General features: G+C 56.7%; 1 protein-coding gene across 2 annotated transcripts; it reads right to left on the reverse strand.

Annotated features, from left to right (window-relative positions):
* Positions 1-218: 218 nt before the first annotated feature.
* FAM131C (family with sequence similarity 131 member C) lies at positions 219-18,893 on the reverse strand. Of its 2 annotated transcripts, none has more exons than XM_009000480.5 (7): positions 18,633-18,893; positions 6,005-6,120; positions 4,927-4,962; positions 4,537-4,630; positions 2,288-2,470; positions 1,917-2,027; positions 219-1,152 (listed from the first exon to the last, which is right to left on the reverse strand). In XM_009000480.5, the coding sequence occupies exons 1-7, from the start codon at positions 18,652-18,654 to the stop codon at positions 869-871; spliced, it is 846 nt and encodes a 281-aa protein (XP_008998728.1). In that variant the 5' UTR covers positions 18,655-18,893; the 3' UTR covers positions 219-868. The 2 variants fall into 2 exon arrangements, with proteins under 2 accessions (XP_008998728.1, XP_035163748.1); XM_035307857.3 differs by lacking the exon at positions 18,633-18,893 and adding an exon at positions 17,498-18,509.
* Between the last annotated feature and the right edge of the window lie 524 nt (positions 18,894-19,417).

A 19,417-nucleotide genomic window follows, 5' to 3' on the forward strand; every position in this document is an offset into this window, starting at 1 on the left:
TCCTGCTTGGCTGAGCCACAGCTCATAAAGCCATAAAGCCAGGTCCCCAAGTGTGGCTCTTGGGGAGTCCACAGAGCCTTGGGCATCCCCCATGGGTCCTCTCGGGCTGGGTAACAGCAGTGTGTTTGTGTTGGGGTTGGGGTCCTCCCTGACTCCCTCTGGTCTCCACCCAGGGGCCCAAGGTCACATCTTCCCCAGCAGAGACCAGGCCAAGGTCATCCAGGGTGAATCCACCACTTTAATGTCTTCAGAGAGCCTTGAGTGAGATGGGAGGGAGCTGCAAGGAGGGGGAGGGGGCTCCCTGGGGAGGAGCAAGGAGCACTGAGGAAGCAGGTTCAGAGAGGGAGGGACAGACACACAGACACTCCACAGAGACAGATGTCCTGGTGAGGAGAGCTAGGGAGCCGGTGCTTAGCTACCAGAAGTGGCCACCTCACCTTTGCTGGGGGACAGATACACAGAAGGAGTGGGAGGGCCTGAGCCCCAGGTACGGGCAGGGTTCCCAGACCCCACTCTAAGTGGGTCCCAGTTCTCTCCCTGGCTGTCCCCCTGGGGCCTGGCTGTGGCTCCTCTGGGCCTTCTCTGAGAGTCCTTGAGTTCCCTGAGGGCAGACACCCTGCAGGGGAAGGTGCCCACCTGAGTGACCTAATGAAGGGGAAAGGGGTTATGGCTCCCACTGCCAGGGGCAGGTCCACCGAGGCACAGAGAGGCCACCATGAATGCTGGCCCCATCCCTGCTGCACTGACCCTGTACCTACCTGAGGGGTCAAGAGATGCCCTGCCCTGGACTCCAGGGTCTAGCTATGCCTGGGCTGCCCGCGTGGCGAGGTCACGGTGTGAACAGTGCAGGACCGGCACAGCCCCCTCCTCAGTTATAGAACACCTCGTCCTCCTCCTCCCAGAGGGAACCGCTGTCCACGGAGGGGAGGGAGCCTGGCAGGTTGGTCCCACCCTTGGGTCTTTGGGTCCCAGGCAGCTGTTGCCAATGCTGCAGCTCTGGGCTTGAGGGCTGCAGGACGCCAGCAGTGCTGGGGGGCTCCTCAGGTGAGGGACAACTGTCAGGGGAGAGGCTGGATGAGGAGAAGGCCTGAAGGCTGTCATCCTGCCAGGGGCCGCTGGGAAGGCTGTCCTGAAGGTAGCCGCTCTCCAGGTCTGGAAAGAACAGGGTAAGGGAGGAATGGCGTCCCAGATCCAGCTCCTCGCCCTCTCTGAGTGTGTGTAGGAGGGCAAGGGCAGAAGACCTGCCTCCAAATCTCACTGTGTGACTGTCGAGCTTGTGACCTTTGTCAAGTCACCAAAACTCTCTGAGCTCCAGGTTCCTCCTCAAGGCAGTAAACGGAGGAGTTAAGAGTGGGCTTGGAGCCAGCCTGTGCTGTCTGATAACTGGGGAGACAGGGCTCCCCCTGAACCTCTGTCCCCTCCCCATTCCTCTCCATCTGTCAGGGAGGATTAGTGCAGGCTTCCCCCGGGGCCAAGGCTTATTGAAGGCCTCAGTAGTAACCTGGGCTTCTAGAAGGGCGGTTGCTTGTGCCTGCTGGTAAATTTCAGATCTGTCTCTGACGCTTCTAGCTGTGTCATTTGGAGTCAGTTTCTGAACCTGAGTGCCTCAGTTTCCTTATTAATTACAAAAATGGGGACAACAGGACCCACTCCCTAGGGCTGCTGTGAAGATTCTGTGCCCAGCCTCAGTGTGGCAAGCGCCCGGTTCCAGCCTCTGCTGTGCTCATTCTCTCCTTCATGCTCCTGGCGCTGCCGGGCAATGGGCAGGCCAAGGATCACTGCCTCATTTTGCAGATGCAGAAATTTAGGCTGAGAAAAGGAAGGGGCTTGGCTGAGGTCATATTGCATTTGCTGGTGGGCAGGTATCCAGCCTCAGCTCCTCTCTGCCCGCCCACCCTGGACCCCCTGGGCTGTACCCTGGAGCTGGCTGATGTCCTGGGGGCTGTCCTTGGGGTGCAGTTCCTCATCGTCCAGCAAGGACCAAGCGCTCAGTGTGGCCTCCGTGATGGCAAACTGCTCAGCGACCCCTGAGGGGACAGTGAGATCTGGCTCAGGGGGGCACAGTGGGGGATGACTTCAGTGCCCAATGGAGCTGCTCCAGGACAGGCTGGAGGGTGTCCGCCCCTGTGGGCTGCCAATCCACACCCCAGTGGTCGGAAGTGCTCACTGAATCCCCACCCATGCCATTATGTTTTCCTGCCCAGACAATTCCCATGCAGTGATTTGGGCCTCCCAAGGACCCAGCTTCACCCCCACAGGGCTCCAGCCAGTCTCTCTCCACGCTGACCTGCAGCAAAGCGGGCCTCACGCAGCTCATCCGGGAGGCAGCAGTAATGCTCGTCTTCGGCTGGGGACAGCTCCCAGCCTGCCCGATGGGCACTCCAGCCCTTCCACTCGATGAGGTGGGCCACGCGGCCTCGGGCCATGGCTGTGGGCTTTGTGATGTGGTCCTTGATGCTCTGCACCACCCCTGGGGGCATGGAGGGCATCTGGGTGACTGTCCTGACACAATCCCCAGCTCAGGGCCTGGCCCCCGTGCCTCAGCGCTCCCAGGGGCCTGTACCCGACATTCTTTCAGTGCACCACAATCTCTATCAGTGCCCCATACCTCCCCAGGGGCCTGTACCCATCTAACTCCTTGTGCCCTCCAGCACCTCCTGCCCACTCCTGCCCTGAGCCCTCCCCTGCATGCCCCACCCACCGGTGTGTGCATTTCCTCCCAGCATCCAACTCCCAGTCCATGTTCCTGCCCACTGGTGCTTTTTCCCCAACCACCCACACCCCTCACTCCCTTTCTGACCAAGTTCAGACCCTTCCACCCAAGGAGATCCACCCAAGGACCACTCATGATCCCCCAGCTTTCTCCAGGATCCTTTAAACACATTCTGAAAGAAAGTCTCTGTGGCCGTGTCAGCTCTGCTGAAGGTGAGACCTGGGTGGGTGGAGCAGGCAGGGAAGGCTTCCTGGAAGAGGAGACTTGGGATTGGAATTTGAAGTTGGGTTGGGTATAGACAGACAGAGGCAAAAGATGGGAGGCTTTTTCAGAGATGAGAAGAGGATGAAGGCACGGAAGAGTCTGGCGTGAGTCCAGGACTAGCCGAGGTGAGACATGGGGTCCACACTAGGACTGGGTGGCAGGAGAGGTTGGGAGCTGATCAGGGCCAGGACAGGTTTGGAGAGAACAAGGTGGAGGGCTCAGATGTTCTTCTTGTGCAATGGGGAGCCACAGCAGGGTAATGAACATGAGAGTGACCAGTTGGCACTCCTGTTTAGAAAGTGCTCCAGTTGGAGGATTAGGGGCTACTGCAGGGACCCAACAGGAAACGAGGCAAGGGCTGGGCAAGACGGAGAGGAGGGGTCTGGGCTTTAGTTCTAGAGCTGCTGGATAGAGAAGATGAAGAGGGCGCTGCCATTAACCAAGTGGCGCTGGGAGGAGAGGCAGCGGGTGCAGCTTATACAGCTTATACTGAGAACAGATCTGGGAGCCACCCAGGTCCCCGAAGCCATGGCTCAAGGAATGGCGATATTTAAGGAGGCAGAAGTATGCACGAAGGTAATTAGAGCGGGGAAAACGGGAAAGATCGGGGGGGGTGTGGAGAAAAGGGGAGACTCTTCCTCCCACCAAGTTGGGGAGTGTTGGCAGTTGAAGAGGGTGTTTTGGAGGAGGTTGGGGTTCAAGTGGACCTTGAAGGGCAGGTGAGGCTGAGGAAGGTGCTGCGGCTGGAGGAAAGGCACAGGACAATTGGGGGAAGGAGGGCCCCAAGGGTCCCAGGGCAGCTGGGTGGGATTTAGTGCCGGGGCCACCAGATGCTGTGGTGGCCACCAAAACCCCCTCTACTAGCCTGGGAACCCATGGCCAGCTGCTTCAGGTGCTGCTGCTGTGAGCTCACACCCTTATCTGGAGAACTGCCCTGAGCTCCCGAGAGCCTCCTCACCTAGAGATGCCCAGGAGGCTGCAGAGTCCTCCCCAGGGCAGGCAGTGAGTCACGATGGGGGAATATAAAGTCCAGCCCCTCGCTTTGGCATGCTGTCAATTCCGGGGTGTCATGCATGCTCCCAAGCTCCCGGTGAGACCTGGTGGGCAGGGCTAGACTCCTGCCGAACCCCTTCCCCACCCGCCCTGCCTCCCCCACTGCCTGCTGGCTTCTCTTGAAGGCCAGTCTCCAGGGAATCACCTGCAGTCACGCCCATGCCAAGCTCTGCTTCCAGGGAACCTGACCTAAGGTGATGTGACTGGCAGAGAGGCAGGGAGACCACCCTAGGCAGACATCTGAAAAACTCTGGCCAATCCCCTCAGAGCTTCTTGAGAACCCAGCAGTTTAACCTGACCATGCTGACCTGCAGCAAAGCAGAACCCTGAGCCACCGTCACCCTGTGACCCGCAGAACCCAGCAGGGAGTCTGGCATTTAGAAAACGGAGAATCCAACAAGGTTGCCATCCCCCCACCTGCAACTCAGCTGTGCCCTTGCCAATGCAAGGGTCTAGGGTGAGACCGTGTGGTCTCCACGGGTGGGAGAGGGGCAGCCGGAACCTACCCACAAGGGACGAGGTGGCCAGGGCTGCCACATTGTAGTTGCTGGAGCAGGACCTGGAGTCGGACAGGTAGCCATTGGTGGTCTGGAAGCACCTCTGCAGGAAAGGGCAGGAGGGCTGAGCAGAGCGGGGCCAGGCTGCTGGCCACATCCCTCCATCACTACCCATCCCTGTCTCCCAGCCAACCAGGTCCTCTGGGCAGTGGGTAGGGACAGGGCAGCTAAAGCCAGGGAGATCCTACCAACTGCCATGGGACCACCTCCACCCACTGTTTCATCAGACCACCCCCTTCCCCAGGGCCGGCAGGACTGTGTGCCTGGGCTGGGCACAAAGGATGGAGGAGTGGTGGTGTCAGTTGGGGCTGGCTAGACTGGGGGACACTGTGCACCGACCTGCCAAGGATCCCAACAGAAATCCATCTGTTTGTCCTGAAACAAGAGGAGAGAAAGGGTAAGGCAGGGCCCAGCACACTGTTCCTGCAGATGGCCCGAGTTCTGGCGCCCTGGCTGAGGGTGGGGGGTCAGCCTTCTGGTGCTTTGTGAGGTCGGGGTATGCCCTCTCGTGGGTCATGCCCTGGTGTCCCCTGGCATGCAGAGTAAGAAGGAGGGGCCACAGTGGCGCTGGGAGGAGAGGCAGCGGGTGCAGCTTATACAGCAGGCTTGGGTGTGGATTCTGACTTTGCTGTTTCCCAGCTGGTATCCCTAGACTATTCCTAGCAGCTCCGAACACGTCTCTTCCTCTGCAAAATAGTGACAATGCCATTCACCCCACGAGTGGTGGTGAGGCCTAAATAACAATGGAGGTGGAGAGCTGAGCACAGGGCTTAGCAGGAGGGGTGTACTGAGGGGAATGGTAATCACACCCACTGGTGGATTCATGCCACAGACCCTGAGGCAAGGGGGGAAACTGTGCACCAGAATTTGGGGTCCCTTGTGACCCTTAGTGACATATTCCAAATTAATCTGGACTGAGAAATATATGAACATAATTTATACATAGATACTCTATATAAAAATTACAAATATATTTTAAAAACAGTATAAATACATTTACATAAATATATTTTATATATTATATTCATATAAACTATATATATAATTTATATACAAATTATATATAATATATAACATATACAAACTATATATATAGATTATATATAATTTATATGAATATATATAATTTGTGAGGCTGCTCATGTGAGGTAGCGGAATGTGTTGTCTGCAAGGCTGAGTTAACTTGCACAGGAAGACCTTCGGGGTGGATGGTCTCCTAAACAAGCCTGGTCCAGTCCCTGGATGCTCAGCCCTGTCCAGCCCCTCATGCTGCTGAATACCAGGTCTTGAGGCCCGATTGCATAGGGAGAAGCGGCTTTGGCAGGGAAGGAAGGAGACTGGAATGGATTCCGCTCCCTGTGGGGAGCTGTAGGGGACAGGTCAGAACCGGAGCATGGGTGGCACAGGATTCAGTTACCTTGCCAGTGACATGGTCTGGAGCCACGGTGGGAGTGCAGCCCAAGGGCAGGTCTGGGTTCAAGGGGTTCGTGCCGTGGGGCATGGGGCAGTCCTTGTGGGCACTTGTGAACAGGTCTGGAAATAAGAGCAAGAGGAGGAACTCAGCAAAGCCCAGCCCTCTCCTGCTTACAAAGCATGGTCACACCCCCTTGTAAGATGGGCATGGCCTTATTCTTACCCAACATCATTGTACAGGAAGCAGACTCAAGTCCACAGCAGGAGAGGGTCCAGCCAGATGCCCTCCTGCCTCTGCCCCTCAGTGGGAATTATTGGCCTCATCTTCTTTTTACTCCCTTTCCACAATTTCTGGCACCCACACTCCAGCATGTTTTTGGCCCCGTAGATACCTTTAATCCATTCACCCTCGTATTTCCCGACTAGCTCCTCCCGTCCTCTTTAGCACCTGGCCCAGCTGACCCCCTGGCATGGCCTCCGAGCTCTCCTTCACAGATGGTTTGAGTTCGACCCTCCTGTCCCATGCCTGGATCTGAGGAGCTGAATGTTGGCGGAGTGTGACTGCTGCGTGTGAGCTTGGTAGCTCCAGCCTCCCGAGGGACGTGACGCTTCCCAGATCCTTCTCTGTTTCTCCATTTCCTGCTGCCTTAGTTTCCTGCCAGGTTGACAACTTCACCCCATCTTTCCTTCCCAGACACGAAACACACCCCCTCCTCTCCCCTGCACGCTGTTGGGGGCTTCGCCCCTACCTCACTGGGTCCAGGATCCTTGGAAAGGTGTCACCCATATCTTTCCAACCAAATCACCAGCCTGCCTGCATCTCTGCCCACATCATCACCTTTCCCGCCTGCAACAAAGCAAGAGCTGTTCCTGCTGCACTCAAGACCTGCTGGGCCATCCCCCAAGGCTGGGTCCTGCCCCTGCCTTCCCCCCGCCACCCCGTGGCTCTGCTTTCCCTCCACTCCATCCAGCTGGAAGCCTTCATCCAGCGTCGCACATGCTGCCCTGCTTCTTGGGCTCTGGACCTCCTCCTGCATTCTCACTCCTCTGTCCCCTTACCACTGGGTGGGGCCGTCAGCATCCCAGCAGCCCAAGCATCTCCTGTCTTTTCAGCACCTTGTCGTGACCAGTTTCCCTCCAGCAACGTGCCCGTTTCTCTGCCTTCTCGCCGGACGTGCAGAGAGCTGGGTCCCACCTCTGCTTCCTCCTCCTCCACTTCTCCTCCACCCGCTCCTGGCAGGCTGTCATGAGGCAGCCCTTGCCAAGCTGCCAGGACCCTTCATGGGGCCAAGTCCAATGGGGGCCGCTCTAGCCTCTTCTTGGAGCTCGAGCTGTGCAGCCTGCCTGCCCTCTTGAGCCTCGCTCTTATCCTGGCCTCTGACCTCTCTGGCTGCTGTCCTGGGTCCTTTTTGTGGCTCCCCCCGGCTCATCCCTGCCTGTTGGCTGGCACCACACTTCCGTCCTGGTCCTTCTCTGCCCTCTGTCCTCAGGAGGTCTCACCTGGGTGTTTCTGCTGCCTGCTGCCCATATGCACACCTCCAGCCCTAGCTCCACACTTGAGCTCCCAACTGAGTTTCTAACTCTCTATGTGGATGCCCCAGAGGCACCTCAAGCACACCTGGGCAAAAAGAGGACTCCCAAATCTGAGTCCATCCTCCCCTCTACCCCCCTCACCCCCAAACCAACTACAACCCAGGAGTTTCTCAGGGTCCTGTCATCCCCCATTCTCCCCGAGGCCACCCAGTCAACCAGCAAACCCTATTAGCCCACTCCTAGGACTATCCCGGGTCTCCCCTGCCTTCTCCCAGGGATCCCCTGCTGCAGGCATCCTCCCTCCCTGGAAGACAATGGTCCCCGAGCTCACTCTCAGCCCAGCAGCAGAGGGAATTCGTGCTCCAGGCCAGCTGGTATCACTGGGGTCAGGGGACCACAGGGTGCTGCCCCCACTTCCCCTGGATTCCTTTCTCCTGTTTTTGCCTCTGCCCCTGAATGGCTTCTAAGAGGCACCACCTGAGGCTCTTTCTACAGAGCCTGCCCTTGGTAAATTTCCGTTGGCCCCACCGAGAGGGTCCCCAAGCCAATGACTACCAGGTGCAAGACCCCAGCTCCTTTGGGATCAGAACATTCCCTTCACTTACCCTTCTGATTAAAGTTTTCATCCCAACCTGATTAGACTTAGTTAGCAAAAGAGACCACAGATTTCTGGGATCTACCCAGCGTTTGTAAGCAGGTGGGCGACCAGCTCCAGGTCTAAGGATGTGAGCGCCCTGCAGGACCAGGCTGAGGCCGGGCCCAAGACCACCCCCTGCCTGGCTGGCCTCCTCTTTCCTCCTCTCATCCAGTTCCCTACTGGCTTCCTCTGGAAGATTCATTGTGTATCAGTTGTAACCAAATCCTCATTTCAGGGGCAGCTTCTGAGGAACTGCTCCAAAGCCCACCGGGTCAGGGCCTGGAGCCAGACTGTCCCATCGGAATCCCAGTCCCGCCCTTACCACCTCCAAGACCTGAGCAGGTGCCTTCTCCTCACCCATTTCCTCATCTATAGAGTGGGCCATTGAGGGAGACCGTTCTCATTCACCAGGAATTCTCTACTGAGATCTAAAACTGAGAACACAGAGGCCTTGAAGCCCCCGTGTTTCCAAGCAAGCCGCTGTCATCAGTGGGGAGGGAGATGACCTCATCTCTAATGCGGCCAAAACAGGCTCTGCGACCCCAGCCATCAACCGCCCTTCTGACTCCAACCACGAACGTCTCCCCACTGACTGAGAAGGTTCCCACAAGATCTCGTGCAGAAATGTGGGAGGCCTGCAGAGGCAGGCGAGGCCCCAGTTAGATGTCCCTATAACCAGTGAGAGAGTTCAGGGTGGGGCAGGCAGGGGCAGGTGGGGCGCATGCCTGTCCATCTCATCCACTGTCTCTCACTAGGATACAAGCTCTGCCAGGGCTGGGCCCTTGTCTGTTTCTTTCACCACAGCAGCCTCAGCACCTGCCACTGGGCCTGGCACACAGAGGCACTCATGGTACATTTGGGTAAGAATGAAGGCATGAATATTTGGGTGCCTGCCACACAGATGTCTCAACAGGGAGCCAGTATAGGCCCAGTGAGACCCTAAAGCCCGTGATAAAGTAACAGTGTCTTGGCCCTTTCTCTGAAATCCCTCATGTCAGACCCCAGCATGCCAGAGGAAAAAGAAATGCCAAGAGAAGACAGAGGTCAGCAGAGTGGAGAACCCACTGTGGCCCGCAGGTCACCAGCCCTGGCTGGCAGGGGGAAGGTGAGCATTGAATTGGAGGCGAGATTGAAGTTTTCACCCCATCTGGATTAGACTTAGCTTGCAGAAGGGATCACCCAAAGTCTGTGAGTAGGTGGGCAGATCAGGGAGGTTGGAGGCAGAGACTGGAGTCAAGGAAGGTTCTTGATTAACTGTCCCACCCATGACCCAGGTCTAAGGAGGTGAGAGCACCCGAGACAGCCTGGGATCGTGTGGGCTGAGCCGTAAGCCTGCACACCACAGCGCTCAGCTCATCTTGTTCTTTTTCCTGAGTCCCCACTGTGTGACCCTGAGCTAGTCCTGCCCCTCTCTGGCTCCAGGACCTTCATTTCTACAAAGGCCATGTTGTCCAGGCCCCTCAAAGGCAGTGTCCAAACTGGGAGTACATCTTTCAGTGGGTCATGCAAGCCGTTTATTTATTTATGTCTTTTTTTTAATTTTTTTTTGAGACAGATTTTCGCTGTTGTTACCTAGACTGGAGTGCAATGGCATGATCTCGGCCCACCGCAACCTCCGCCTTCTGGGTTCAAGCAATTCTCCTGCCTCAGCCTCCCAAGTAGCTGGTACTACAGGCGCCCGCCACCATGCCCAGATAATTTTTGTATTTTTAGTAGAGATGGGGTTTCACCTTGTTGACCAGGATGGTCTCGATCTCTTGACCTCGTGGTCCACCCGCCTTGGCCTCCCAAAGTGCTGGGATTACAGGCGTGAGCCACCGCACCTGGCCTAGGTCTTATTTTTTAAATGAAATAGGCCAGGTGAGGTGGCTCACGCCTGTAATCCCAGCACTTTGGGAGGCCGAGGCGAATCATTTGAGGTCGGGAGTTCGAGACCAGCCTGACCAACATGGAGAAACCCCGTCTCTACTAAAAAAAAAAAAAAAAAAAATAGCTGGGTGTGGCGGCACATGCCTATGAAGCTGAGGCAGGAGAATTGCTTGAACCCAGGAGGCAGAGGTTGTGGTGAGCCGAGATTGCGCCATTGCACTCCAGCCTGGGCAACAAGAGTGAAACTCCATCTCAAAAAAAAAAAAAAAGGAAAATATCAGAGCCCACTGCAAGTCAGGTTAAGTATGACTTCATGAAGTTTCTGTTTCTGCAGATACAAGTCTGTGCACATGTGTGCCCACAACACACACAGTAACACTTTTCTATGTGTGTATACCGGGTCATGATGCAAAATATATTATTCCTATGTGTCCAGTCAAAACAGTCTGAAAGTTGCCAATCTTGAGGTTCTGGAAATTCTGCATGTCCTGCACAAGCCAGCACCCACCAAGGTGCAGACAGGTGGTACTGGCCATAGGCTGACTCTGGGAACTTGAGGGGTGTTAGAGTATTTCTAGAACACCTGGCCATCCCCTGAAGGTGTTTTTCTTTTGTTTTTGTTTTTTTGAGATAGAGTCTCACTCTGTCACCCAGGCTGGAGTAGAATGGCAATGGCTCGATCTCAGCTCACTGCAACCTTCACCTCCTGGGTTCAAGCAATTCTCCTGCCTCAGCCTCCTGAGTAGCTGGGATTACAGGTGTGTGCCACCATGCCTGCTAGTTTTTTTACATTTTTAGTAGAGATGAGGTTTCACCTTGTTGGTCAGGCTGGTCTCGAACTCCTGACCTCATGATCCACCCGCCTGGGCCTCCCAAAGTACGGGGATTACAGGCATGAGCCACCGTGCCCAGCCCCTTGAAGCTTTTTTACAACTCTCCAGCCACCGACTAGGGAGCAAGGTTGATGGGGAAGGGGCCCAGGCACAGAGGAGGCTGGTGGTGATGCCAAAGCCTGGTGGAGGCGTGACTTGAACAAGGTCATTCGTTGAGACAGTGGTGCTTGGCGGACTCCTGACTCCCACACTCTCCCCAGCCTGCCTGGCCCCCCACCTCAGTTGGGGTGCAGGTGCCTCTGCCTAAGCTGCCTGCTCCCCCTGAGGACTTTGGCCCCATGATGTCACAGGCTGGTTGCCACGGAGACGTCAGGTAATGAACCAGCCCAGGGTGAAATCACAGGCTGTTCTTTGCCCAGCTGGGACTGGTGGCCACGTCACCACCAGAAACTGGAAAAACACAGAGTGTCATGTGGGGTTGGGGGGCAGCCCAAGGGGACCGCTAGCACCTGCTCCTGTGGTCCCCTCTCCCAGAAGGACACAGCCTTTCTTTCAGCCCATACCCTACTCTCCTGACTTCAAGGTCAGAGGTCCCTTTTCAGACCTGTTCCCTCCTCTACCTCCTCTGTCCACAAGAGTGACCAGCTTCTGGTTGCCATGGCAACCTGGAGGAGGCCATCTTGATCCTTCGAGGAGAGGATGTCAGCAGATGTCTCCTCCACCATCTGTCTTTAACCAGAGTTTCTCCTCTGCATCTTGAGGGTGCTTCCTGCCTTCTTATGCCCGCTTCTCTTCAGTCTGCTTCAGAGTCTAACCTCCCACACAGTTCCTCCTGATGTCTAGCCTAAAACTCTCTTGCAGCGTGTGCAGTGGCTCACGCCTGTAATCCCAGCACTTTGGGAAGCTGAGGCGGATGGATCACAAGGTCAGGAGTTCAAGACCAGCCTGGCCAAAATGGTGAAACCCCATCTCTACTAAAAATACAAAAATTAGCTGGGTGCAGTGGCAGGCGCCTATAATCCCAGCTACTCAGGAGGCTGATGCAGGAGAATTGCTTGAACCCAGGTGGCAGAGGTTGCAGTGAGCCAAGATCGTGCCACTGTACTCCAGCCTGGGCGATAGAGTAAGACTGTCTCAAAAACAAAAACCGTCTTGCTGCAGTTCCCATACTGGTCTTCTCTGCTTGATCCTTGGGTGAGTCTGCAGTACAGCCTCTCAGCCTCCTTTCATCTGCTACAGGGCCTTCCAGCTCCTTTAAGCTGGATCTTTGGGGCTCTGTGTCCCGCCCCTTAGTCACCATGGTTGCCGTCTACCCTAAGAGTGTCTCTCAGGGCTCTGCACCCCAAAGGGCAGAAAGGGACCGTGTTTACCTCTGCAGCAGCCCAGGGAGGGTAAACATCCTCTTGAAACCACACAGACACTGAGCAGCAGCCTGGGGCCAAAGTGCCCTGTGATGCCCCTCCCTGGCCAGCCTCGAGCTTCTCCACTCAGCTTCCTGCGACATCTGCAGCCGAGTGCCTGATGCGGTCCCTCCGGCCAGCACTGCATGGGTGTGTGCTGCCCAGCTGTGCCATGCTGGGCTCTGCCCTTGGCTCTGAAGAGAACATAAGTGGCCAAGGCATTCCGCTGACAGCCCCTGAGCTGGGTTTGTCCCAACTTCTCACTTCCGGCTCTGGGGGGTGGACATGTGACTTAGGCTGGGCATGTGACTTAGGCTCTGTGAGCCCTGGATTCTCATCTGTGAAATAATACCAGCCCAGAAAGGACTGCAGCAAGGATGAAGCGCCCACCACAGTAAGTGGTCCGTAAGCGGCAGCCGCTCCTCCCTCTCCCTCAGTGTCTCTCTCTGGACAATGAGACACATCTGGTCATCCACTCTGGTTCTGTCCCCAGGGCTGGAGCTGGGTTTGGAGGCTCTGCAGAGGGAGGCCCTTGAGGGTGAGTCCTTGACCTCTCTGCCAGATGAGTCACTGCCAGGGGAGCAGGCCACAGAGATTGGCAGAGGCCAGGCCTCAAGTGGACTGAGTGTCCCCTCCTCCCCAGGACATTGTTTATGGGTCACGTGAGCCATGATGGTAGCTCAGAGCTGCTGAGGGTGGGGGTCCCGTTCCCTCCCCTTGCAAGGATGGAGAGAGAAAATGGGCTCCTCCCCAGGACTTCCACACTCCCAGCTCCTCCTCACTTCCTTCCCCAGGCTCCCTCCCATCCTGTGACCCCGACTCTGGGAACATCTTGTTCTAGCCTCACCTCACCAAAGCAACATGCCCAGATTGGCCTCTTCTGGATTAAGTGACTCCCTCATCAGTGGCCCTAATGGGCAAAGTCCGGCCTGCAGTGATTTGCCGCCACTGTTTACTGAGAACCTACTAAGTGTCAGGTACTGTCCTAGGCCTATTCACCCATGATCTCTCATTTAACCCACATGGCAATCCTGCAAAGTAGGTGTTATGCCCATTTTACAGACAGGGAAACAGTGGGTCAGAGAGGATAAATGCAAGGTCACCCGCTAATAAGCAGCAGCCCCAGTGAAACTCCAAACTTCAGCCCCAGTGAAACTCCAAAGCTGGTGCCCCACCCCTAAACGACGCTGATCTCCAGATAGGGTCCTCAAGGCATTCTTCTAAGTGTCCATGCATCTTGCCTCCCCCATTAGGCTATTCCAAGGACAAAGCTGTACCTCTCTCATCAGACTGTGAGCCCCTGAAGGGCAAGGTTCCACTACCCAGTCAGTCCTCAGTCCCCCACAGGTCCAGGTGTAGGACTGCTCAGGACTTGGAAACTGTGGGTGGCCCTAGTCAGCCCCCCTAGAGCATGTGCCTTCTCCCAGACATGATCAGATGTCTGACTTTCCAGAGGAAACTCCTAGATCTCTAATTTCTTCTTTGTTTGAGTTGGAGGATTGCTCTGTTGCCCAGACTGGAATGCAATGGTGCAATCTCAGTTTACTGCAACCTCCACCTCCCAGGTTCAAGCCATTCTCTTGCCTCAGCCTCCGGAGCAGCTGGGATTACAGGTGCCCACCACCACGCCCAGCTGATTTTTGTGTTTTTAGTAGAGACGGGGTTTCGACATATTGGCTGGTTTCAAACTCCTGACCTCAGGTGATCCTGCCTTGTCCTCCCAAAGTGCTGGGATTGCAGGCATGAGCCACTGCACCCGGCCTCGGTCTCTAATTTCTACTCTCACCCCCGACCCCACCAGCCCCCAGGGCATTGGAGACCCTCAGGGTGGGGCCAGGGAGCTGATCAGTTGGTCTGGAGGAGAGGGCTGGGGCATGAGTGGGCAGGCAGAGTGGTTATGGCACCAAGGGCGTGCAGTGAGTACTGAGCCCCTGGAGCTGGAGAGAAGGGGGCAAATATTAACTTCCGCTCTGTTCCATACAGACTGCCACTGGCTGCAGAGTCTCAAACAAATAGAGACTATTCAAGTTATTCCAAAAGGTTGTTTTTCTAAGCACCGGCCATATACTTAGCACTTCTTTTTGTTTTTGAGACAGTGTCTTTGTTGCCCAGGCTACAATGCAGTGGAGCAATCACAGCTCACTGCAGCTTTGACCTGCCGGGCTCAAAAGCCATCCTCCTGCCTCAGCCTCCCAAGTAGCTGGGACTACTGGCCCACACCACCACACCTAGTTTGTTTCTAGATGGAGTCTTGCTCTGTCGCCCAGGCTGGAGTGCAATGGTGTGATCTTGGCTCACTGCAACCTCTGCCTTTCAGGTTTAATCGATTCCCCTGCTTCAGCCTCCCTACAGACATGTGGTGGGACTACAGACGCACGCCACCACGCCCAGTTAATTTTTGTATTTTTAGGAGAGACGGGGTTCCACCACATTGGCCATCTTGAACTCCTGACCTTGTGATCCACCTGCCTCGGCCTCCCAAAGTGCTGGGATTACAGGCATGAGTCACTGCACCTAGCTAATTAAAAAGATTTTTTTTGTAGAGATGAGTTCTCACTAGGTTACACAAGCTGGTCTTGAACTCTTGGGCTCAAGTGATCCTCCCACCTCGGCCTCCCAGTGTTTAGATTATAAGCATGAGCCACAGCACCCCTCTCTATGTAGAGACATAAGAGAACAAAGGACAGGGTTTCCACATTCAGGCTCTGGGGTCACACTGACCTGGATTCGAGTCCTGCCTCTCCATACTCTGCCCATGTGACCTGAGGGAAGACCCTCCCGTTCTCTGAGCCCCACGTCCCTTGTCACAGGGTTGAATGAGAACTAACTAGGTCAGGAGAGCAAAGATTCAGCCCAGCTCAGGATAAGCGCTTGACAAATGGTAGCTTAAAAATAGATAATGAACACAAAACAGCTCCTGGAAACAGCGTTTGCTGCCTTAATCTGTCCCAATCACTTTCCCGATGTCCTCGGTACCTCGAGTGCCTGCCACCCGCTGCTTTTCCAGTGAGGCAGGGTGAGGCTTCAGATCTCTGTAGGTTCCCCTTCCCGCCACGAAGACCTGCATTAGCTGTCTGCACAGACGGGTAATACAAATTAAAGGCCGGGCACAGTGGTTCACACCTGTAATCCCAGCACTTTGGGAAGCCAAAGCAGGTGGATCACCTGAGGTGAGGAGTTTGAGACCATCCTGGCCAACATGGTGAAACCCCTTCTCTACTAAAAATACAAAAATTAGCCGGGTGTGGTGGTGCACACCTGTAGTCCCAGCTACTTGGGAGGTTGAAGCAAGAGAGTCGCTTGAACCGGGTGGCAGAGGTTGCAGTGAGCCAAGATCGAGCCAGCCTGGGCGACAGAGCAAGACTCTGTCTCAAAAATAAATAAATAAGAGAGCAATAGCTACTATGTACAAGGGCTTACTATGTGTTGGGTACTGGTCTGAGTGCCTTATATGAATTAAGCCATTTAGTGCCCCCAGCAACCCTATGACACCAATTTAGAGATGGGAACACAAGGTCAAGTCACTTGCTGAGGTCACAGAGCTAGTGAATGGTGGAGTCCTGGTTCATATCCTCTCTGTCAAGTATGCAGGAGCAAACTGCTGCCGATGCTGGGATGGGGTTGTTCTCCCAGTTGTGGCCTGACCTGGGGTTTGGGGTTTGGCTGCATGGCCCCAGCTGGGTGCAAGCTCTGGGCTCTGTTATGGGCATCAGCCTGAGGCCTGCAATCCTTGCCCTTGGCCAAGGGTGGAGGTACTCCCTCCACCCTTCCTTCTATAGCAGTGCCCACCTGGCCCAGCAGGCACTCAGTGCTCAGAGGCTACGATTAGCAATCAGTTGCTGGTGCTGGGGCCAGGTGGGAGCTCAGGAGCCCACGGCAGCCTGCAGCTGCAGGAGAGTAGACAGGTGCAGGCAACAGGGCCGAGGGCTGGCTTCGAGTGCAGAGACCGAGGCCCCAGGCTGTGGAGTCAGAGCACCATGGTTTTAATCTTGGTTTATACCTTCCTAGCTGTGTGACCCTGGTCAAGTTACTCCACTGCCCTCTGCCTCAGTTTTCCACTTGTAAGATGGAGACTGTGCTCATATATAACTCAAATAGCTTTAGCTGCTTAAAACTTTCAGATTAGTATGCTTCGGAGAGCATCAGTGACAAGGAGAAAGCTGGGCGGGGGCAGTCAGTGGTGCAGCCACCCAGTCTCTGGGACCCTGGCTGTCCTCTGCCCACGTGGCTCCCCATACTCCTTTCACCTCTACCCAAATCTCCTGGGTGCATGTCGAGACTGTCAGGGGCCTGGTCCTCTCAGGAGTGGGACAAAGCTGGACCATCGAGTCAGATCTGGGGGACACTGGGGAAGCCCAGGCTGCAGAGGAAGGGTGGAAGGAGCGTACCTTGCCTGCTGTGGCCCCAAAGAACCCTGGAAGAGGGGCCGGTGGAAGGAACCCCAGGTGTGGGGTCAGAGGACCTGGGCCCCAGCCTCTCAGGGTGACCTTAGCAGGTATCTCTTCCTCCCTGGCCTCTGCCCCGTGCTCAGTGGGTCCTCAGCTCACAGGCCAGTCCACCTGGGCTGGGACCCCAAGGCACCTGGCATGGGGTGGCCAAATGAAGGGGAAGGGATGTGACCACTGAAGAAACACTCAGATTCCCTCAATCTGGAGCTGGTCTCAGCCAGAGACTGCCTAGAACCTTTGGGGTTTCTGGAGACACCCTCAGACTCTTGAGGGCCTAAAGAACCCCCAGCACTCCTTACTCTTCAAACTCCCTTCCCCACCCGCTAGGCTGGGGCCTCCTGGACCAGGTGCTGGGCTGGGTTCCTCGCTGCTGGATGTCCAGCGTGCACACACTGCCTGGCACATGGTGGGCATCATGTTAATATCAGCCTAATGCATGGATAAGTAAAGGAACCTCATATAGTCCTTATACTCCCAGCAGGGGGTGTGTGGCTGCAGGGATGAGAGCACAGCATGGGACCCTGTTGCCTTCCGGGCTGCAAATTGGGGCAGGGATGCCTGCGGTGACTGACCTCTGCATGCTTGATCTCTGTGCTGCCCCCCCCCTGCCCCCCGCGCCCCCCGGCCGTCCCTAGCCCTGTCTCCCTCAGGACACTGCCTGCCCAGGGGTGCGGCCGGGCCATGAAAGGCAGGGAAGTTACAGTGACCTTGTACCTTCCCATTCCTCACCCATGATCCCACTCCTGACATCTCCCAGAGACATCCTGAGCCACTTACCTGAACGCTCACAGAAACTCCCAAGCAGAAGCCCTTAGAGTCCAGAGGATGGGGGAAGGGCGTTGTGCTCCTTGCTCAACACCCCCAGGACAAGGTCCCCTCTATTCCCGATAAGCTACTAGGGGTAACAGGTGTGGTGGTGATCCATGGGTTTGGCCTCAGCCTACAGGGCCTGAACCAAGGCCAAAGCCACCCCGACTCCCAGCCACACCCCCTGATCCCACTGTGGGGTGAATGGACCAAGGTTGGGGAAGGGCTTAGCCCAATCGCTGTCTAAAATGCTGCCCAGAGGTCTGTTGGAAAGTTGGTGGTGGTGCTTGGGGTGGAGGAAGGGGGTTCCAAAGACCAACCTGCCCATCCCCCAATCTCTGTGCAAGACTCTGCATCCCCTCCTCACAGACAGAAGGGGCCGGGGCCTGCCCTGTGACCCCAAGCAAGGGCAGGACCCTCCACCTCCCTGGGTATCATCTGGGGGAGAGTGCAGGGTGGCAGGTCAGACACAGAAAGGCCCAGGGGTAACCGGGAACATTAGCTGAGCTCTGGCCCTTCGGTCCCCAGACCAAGAATGGGGGTGGGGAGGAGGATTAGGGATAAAGGTTGGGGCAGGGGAACCTTCTAGATAACCTGTGCCCCACCATTAACCCTTTCCTGCCAACAGGGCTCCGGGGCTCTGCAGATGGGGGTACCCGGTAAGGTGTGGGGAGGGGTGGAGGGGGTTAGCTGGTAAGGCCTGTGTCTTGGGGAGGGGTGGGAGAAGAAGGGTCTGCTAGTTCTCCGGGTGCCCCACAGTTCCTCCAGTAAGCCAGGAAGAACCGGAGCCTCCCTCCCCTCCCAGGCACCCGGCAGGGGGTGTGTGGCTGTAGGGCTGAGAGCGCGGCGCGGGACCCTGCTTCGTGTCACCTGCAGGGCTGCGAACCGAACCCGGGTCACCGATGCGGTGACCTCTGCACGCGCGCTGTATTGCCCCCGCCTCCTACGGTCTCCAGCCCTGTCCCCCTCAGGACGCCGTGTCCCCGAGGGTGCGGCCGGGCCGCGAAGGGCGGGTCGCCAGCTCCATCCCCCAGGTCTCCGAGCGGCGAGAGGACCGCGCGGGTCCCTGGCACCCGATCCCCCACCACCGGCCGGGCCCCCTCACCTCGCGACACGCAGGAGCCCATCACGGGGCCGCGTGGCCGGGCCGCTGTCCCCGGGGTGCGTGGGGCCGCGGGGCGCTCATGTCTCCGCGGGCCCGGGGCTAAGCGCTGCGCAGCCAGAGGACGCGCGGGGAGGGGGCTCGGGCGCCCTCGGCTCGGCCTCCGCTCCCGCCCGGGTTGTCCCCGCGGCCGCCGCGCCGGGCTCGCCTCGCGCCGCCGCCTCCCGCCCCGCGCCTGCCGCCGCCAGGGAAGGGCGAAACCGCGGGGCGCGGCGGGCGGGGCCAGGGGAAGCGCAGCCGGGAGACCTGGGCACACCTGTGGCCGCGGAGTGCGGGAGGACCACCTCTGTCCCTTCGGGTCTCCGGCACCTCCCTGAAGGGCTGAAGGTCAGGGAAGGAGACGGAGGGGGCGGGGAGACTCCTGACATTTGGGGCACAAAGTAAACAAGATGAATTTAACCGCAACAGCGACAACTGGGCACGAGGGCTTGGGGGTTGGGGAGGGGTGCGCACAAGAACAACAGTTCCATTAGGCCCATTTTGCAGAGGGCGAAAGTGAGGCTTGCAGAAGTTAGAGGCCCTGCCTGTGAGCCCTAAGCTATGAATTTAGCGACTTTTGACTGTCAACACCTCATTCAGAGCTGTTGAAATTAACATATGCAAAATAATACATGCCCAAAGTTGGGGTAGAGAGTGGGGATGGTGCGCTGGTGGCCTGGGATCTCCAACGCGATGGTTGAAGATGGGGGCAAGGCTGCCTCTCAGGGCTTGTCTAGGGCAGAGTAAAC

Source organism: Callithrix jacchus, chromosome 7, assembly GCF_049354715.1.
Source record: "Callithrix jacchus isolate 240 chromosome 7, calJac240_pri, whole genome shotgun sequence".
In the NCBI taxonomy this organism is placed as follows: Eukaryota; Metazoa; Chordata; class Mammalia; order Primates; family Cebidae; genus Callithrix; species Callithrix jacchus.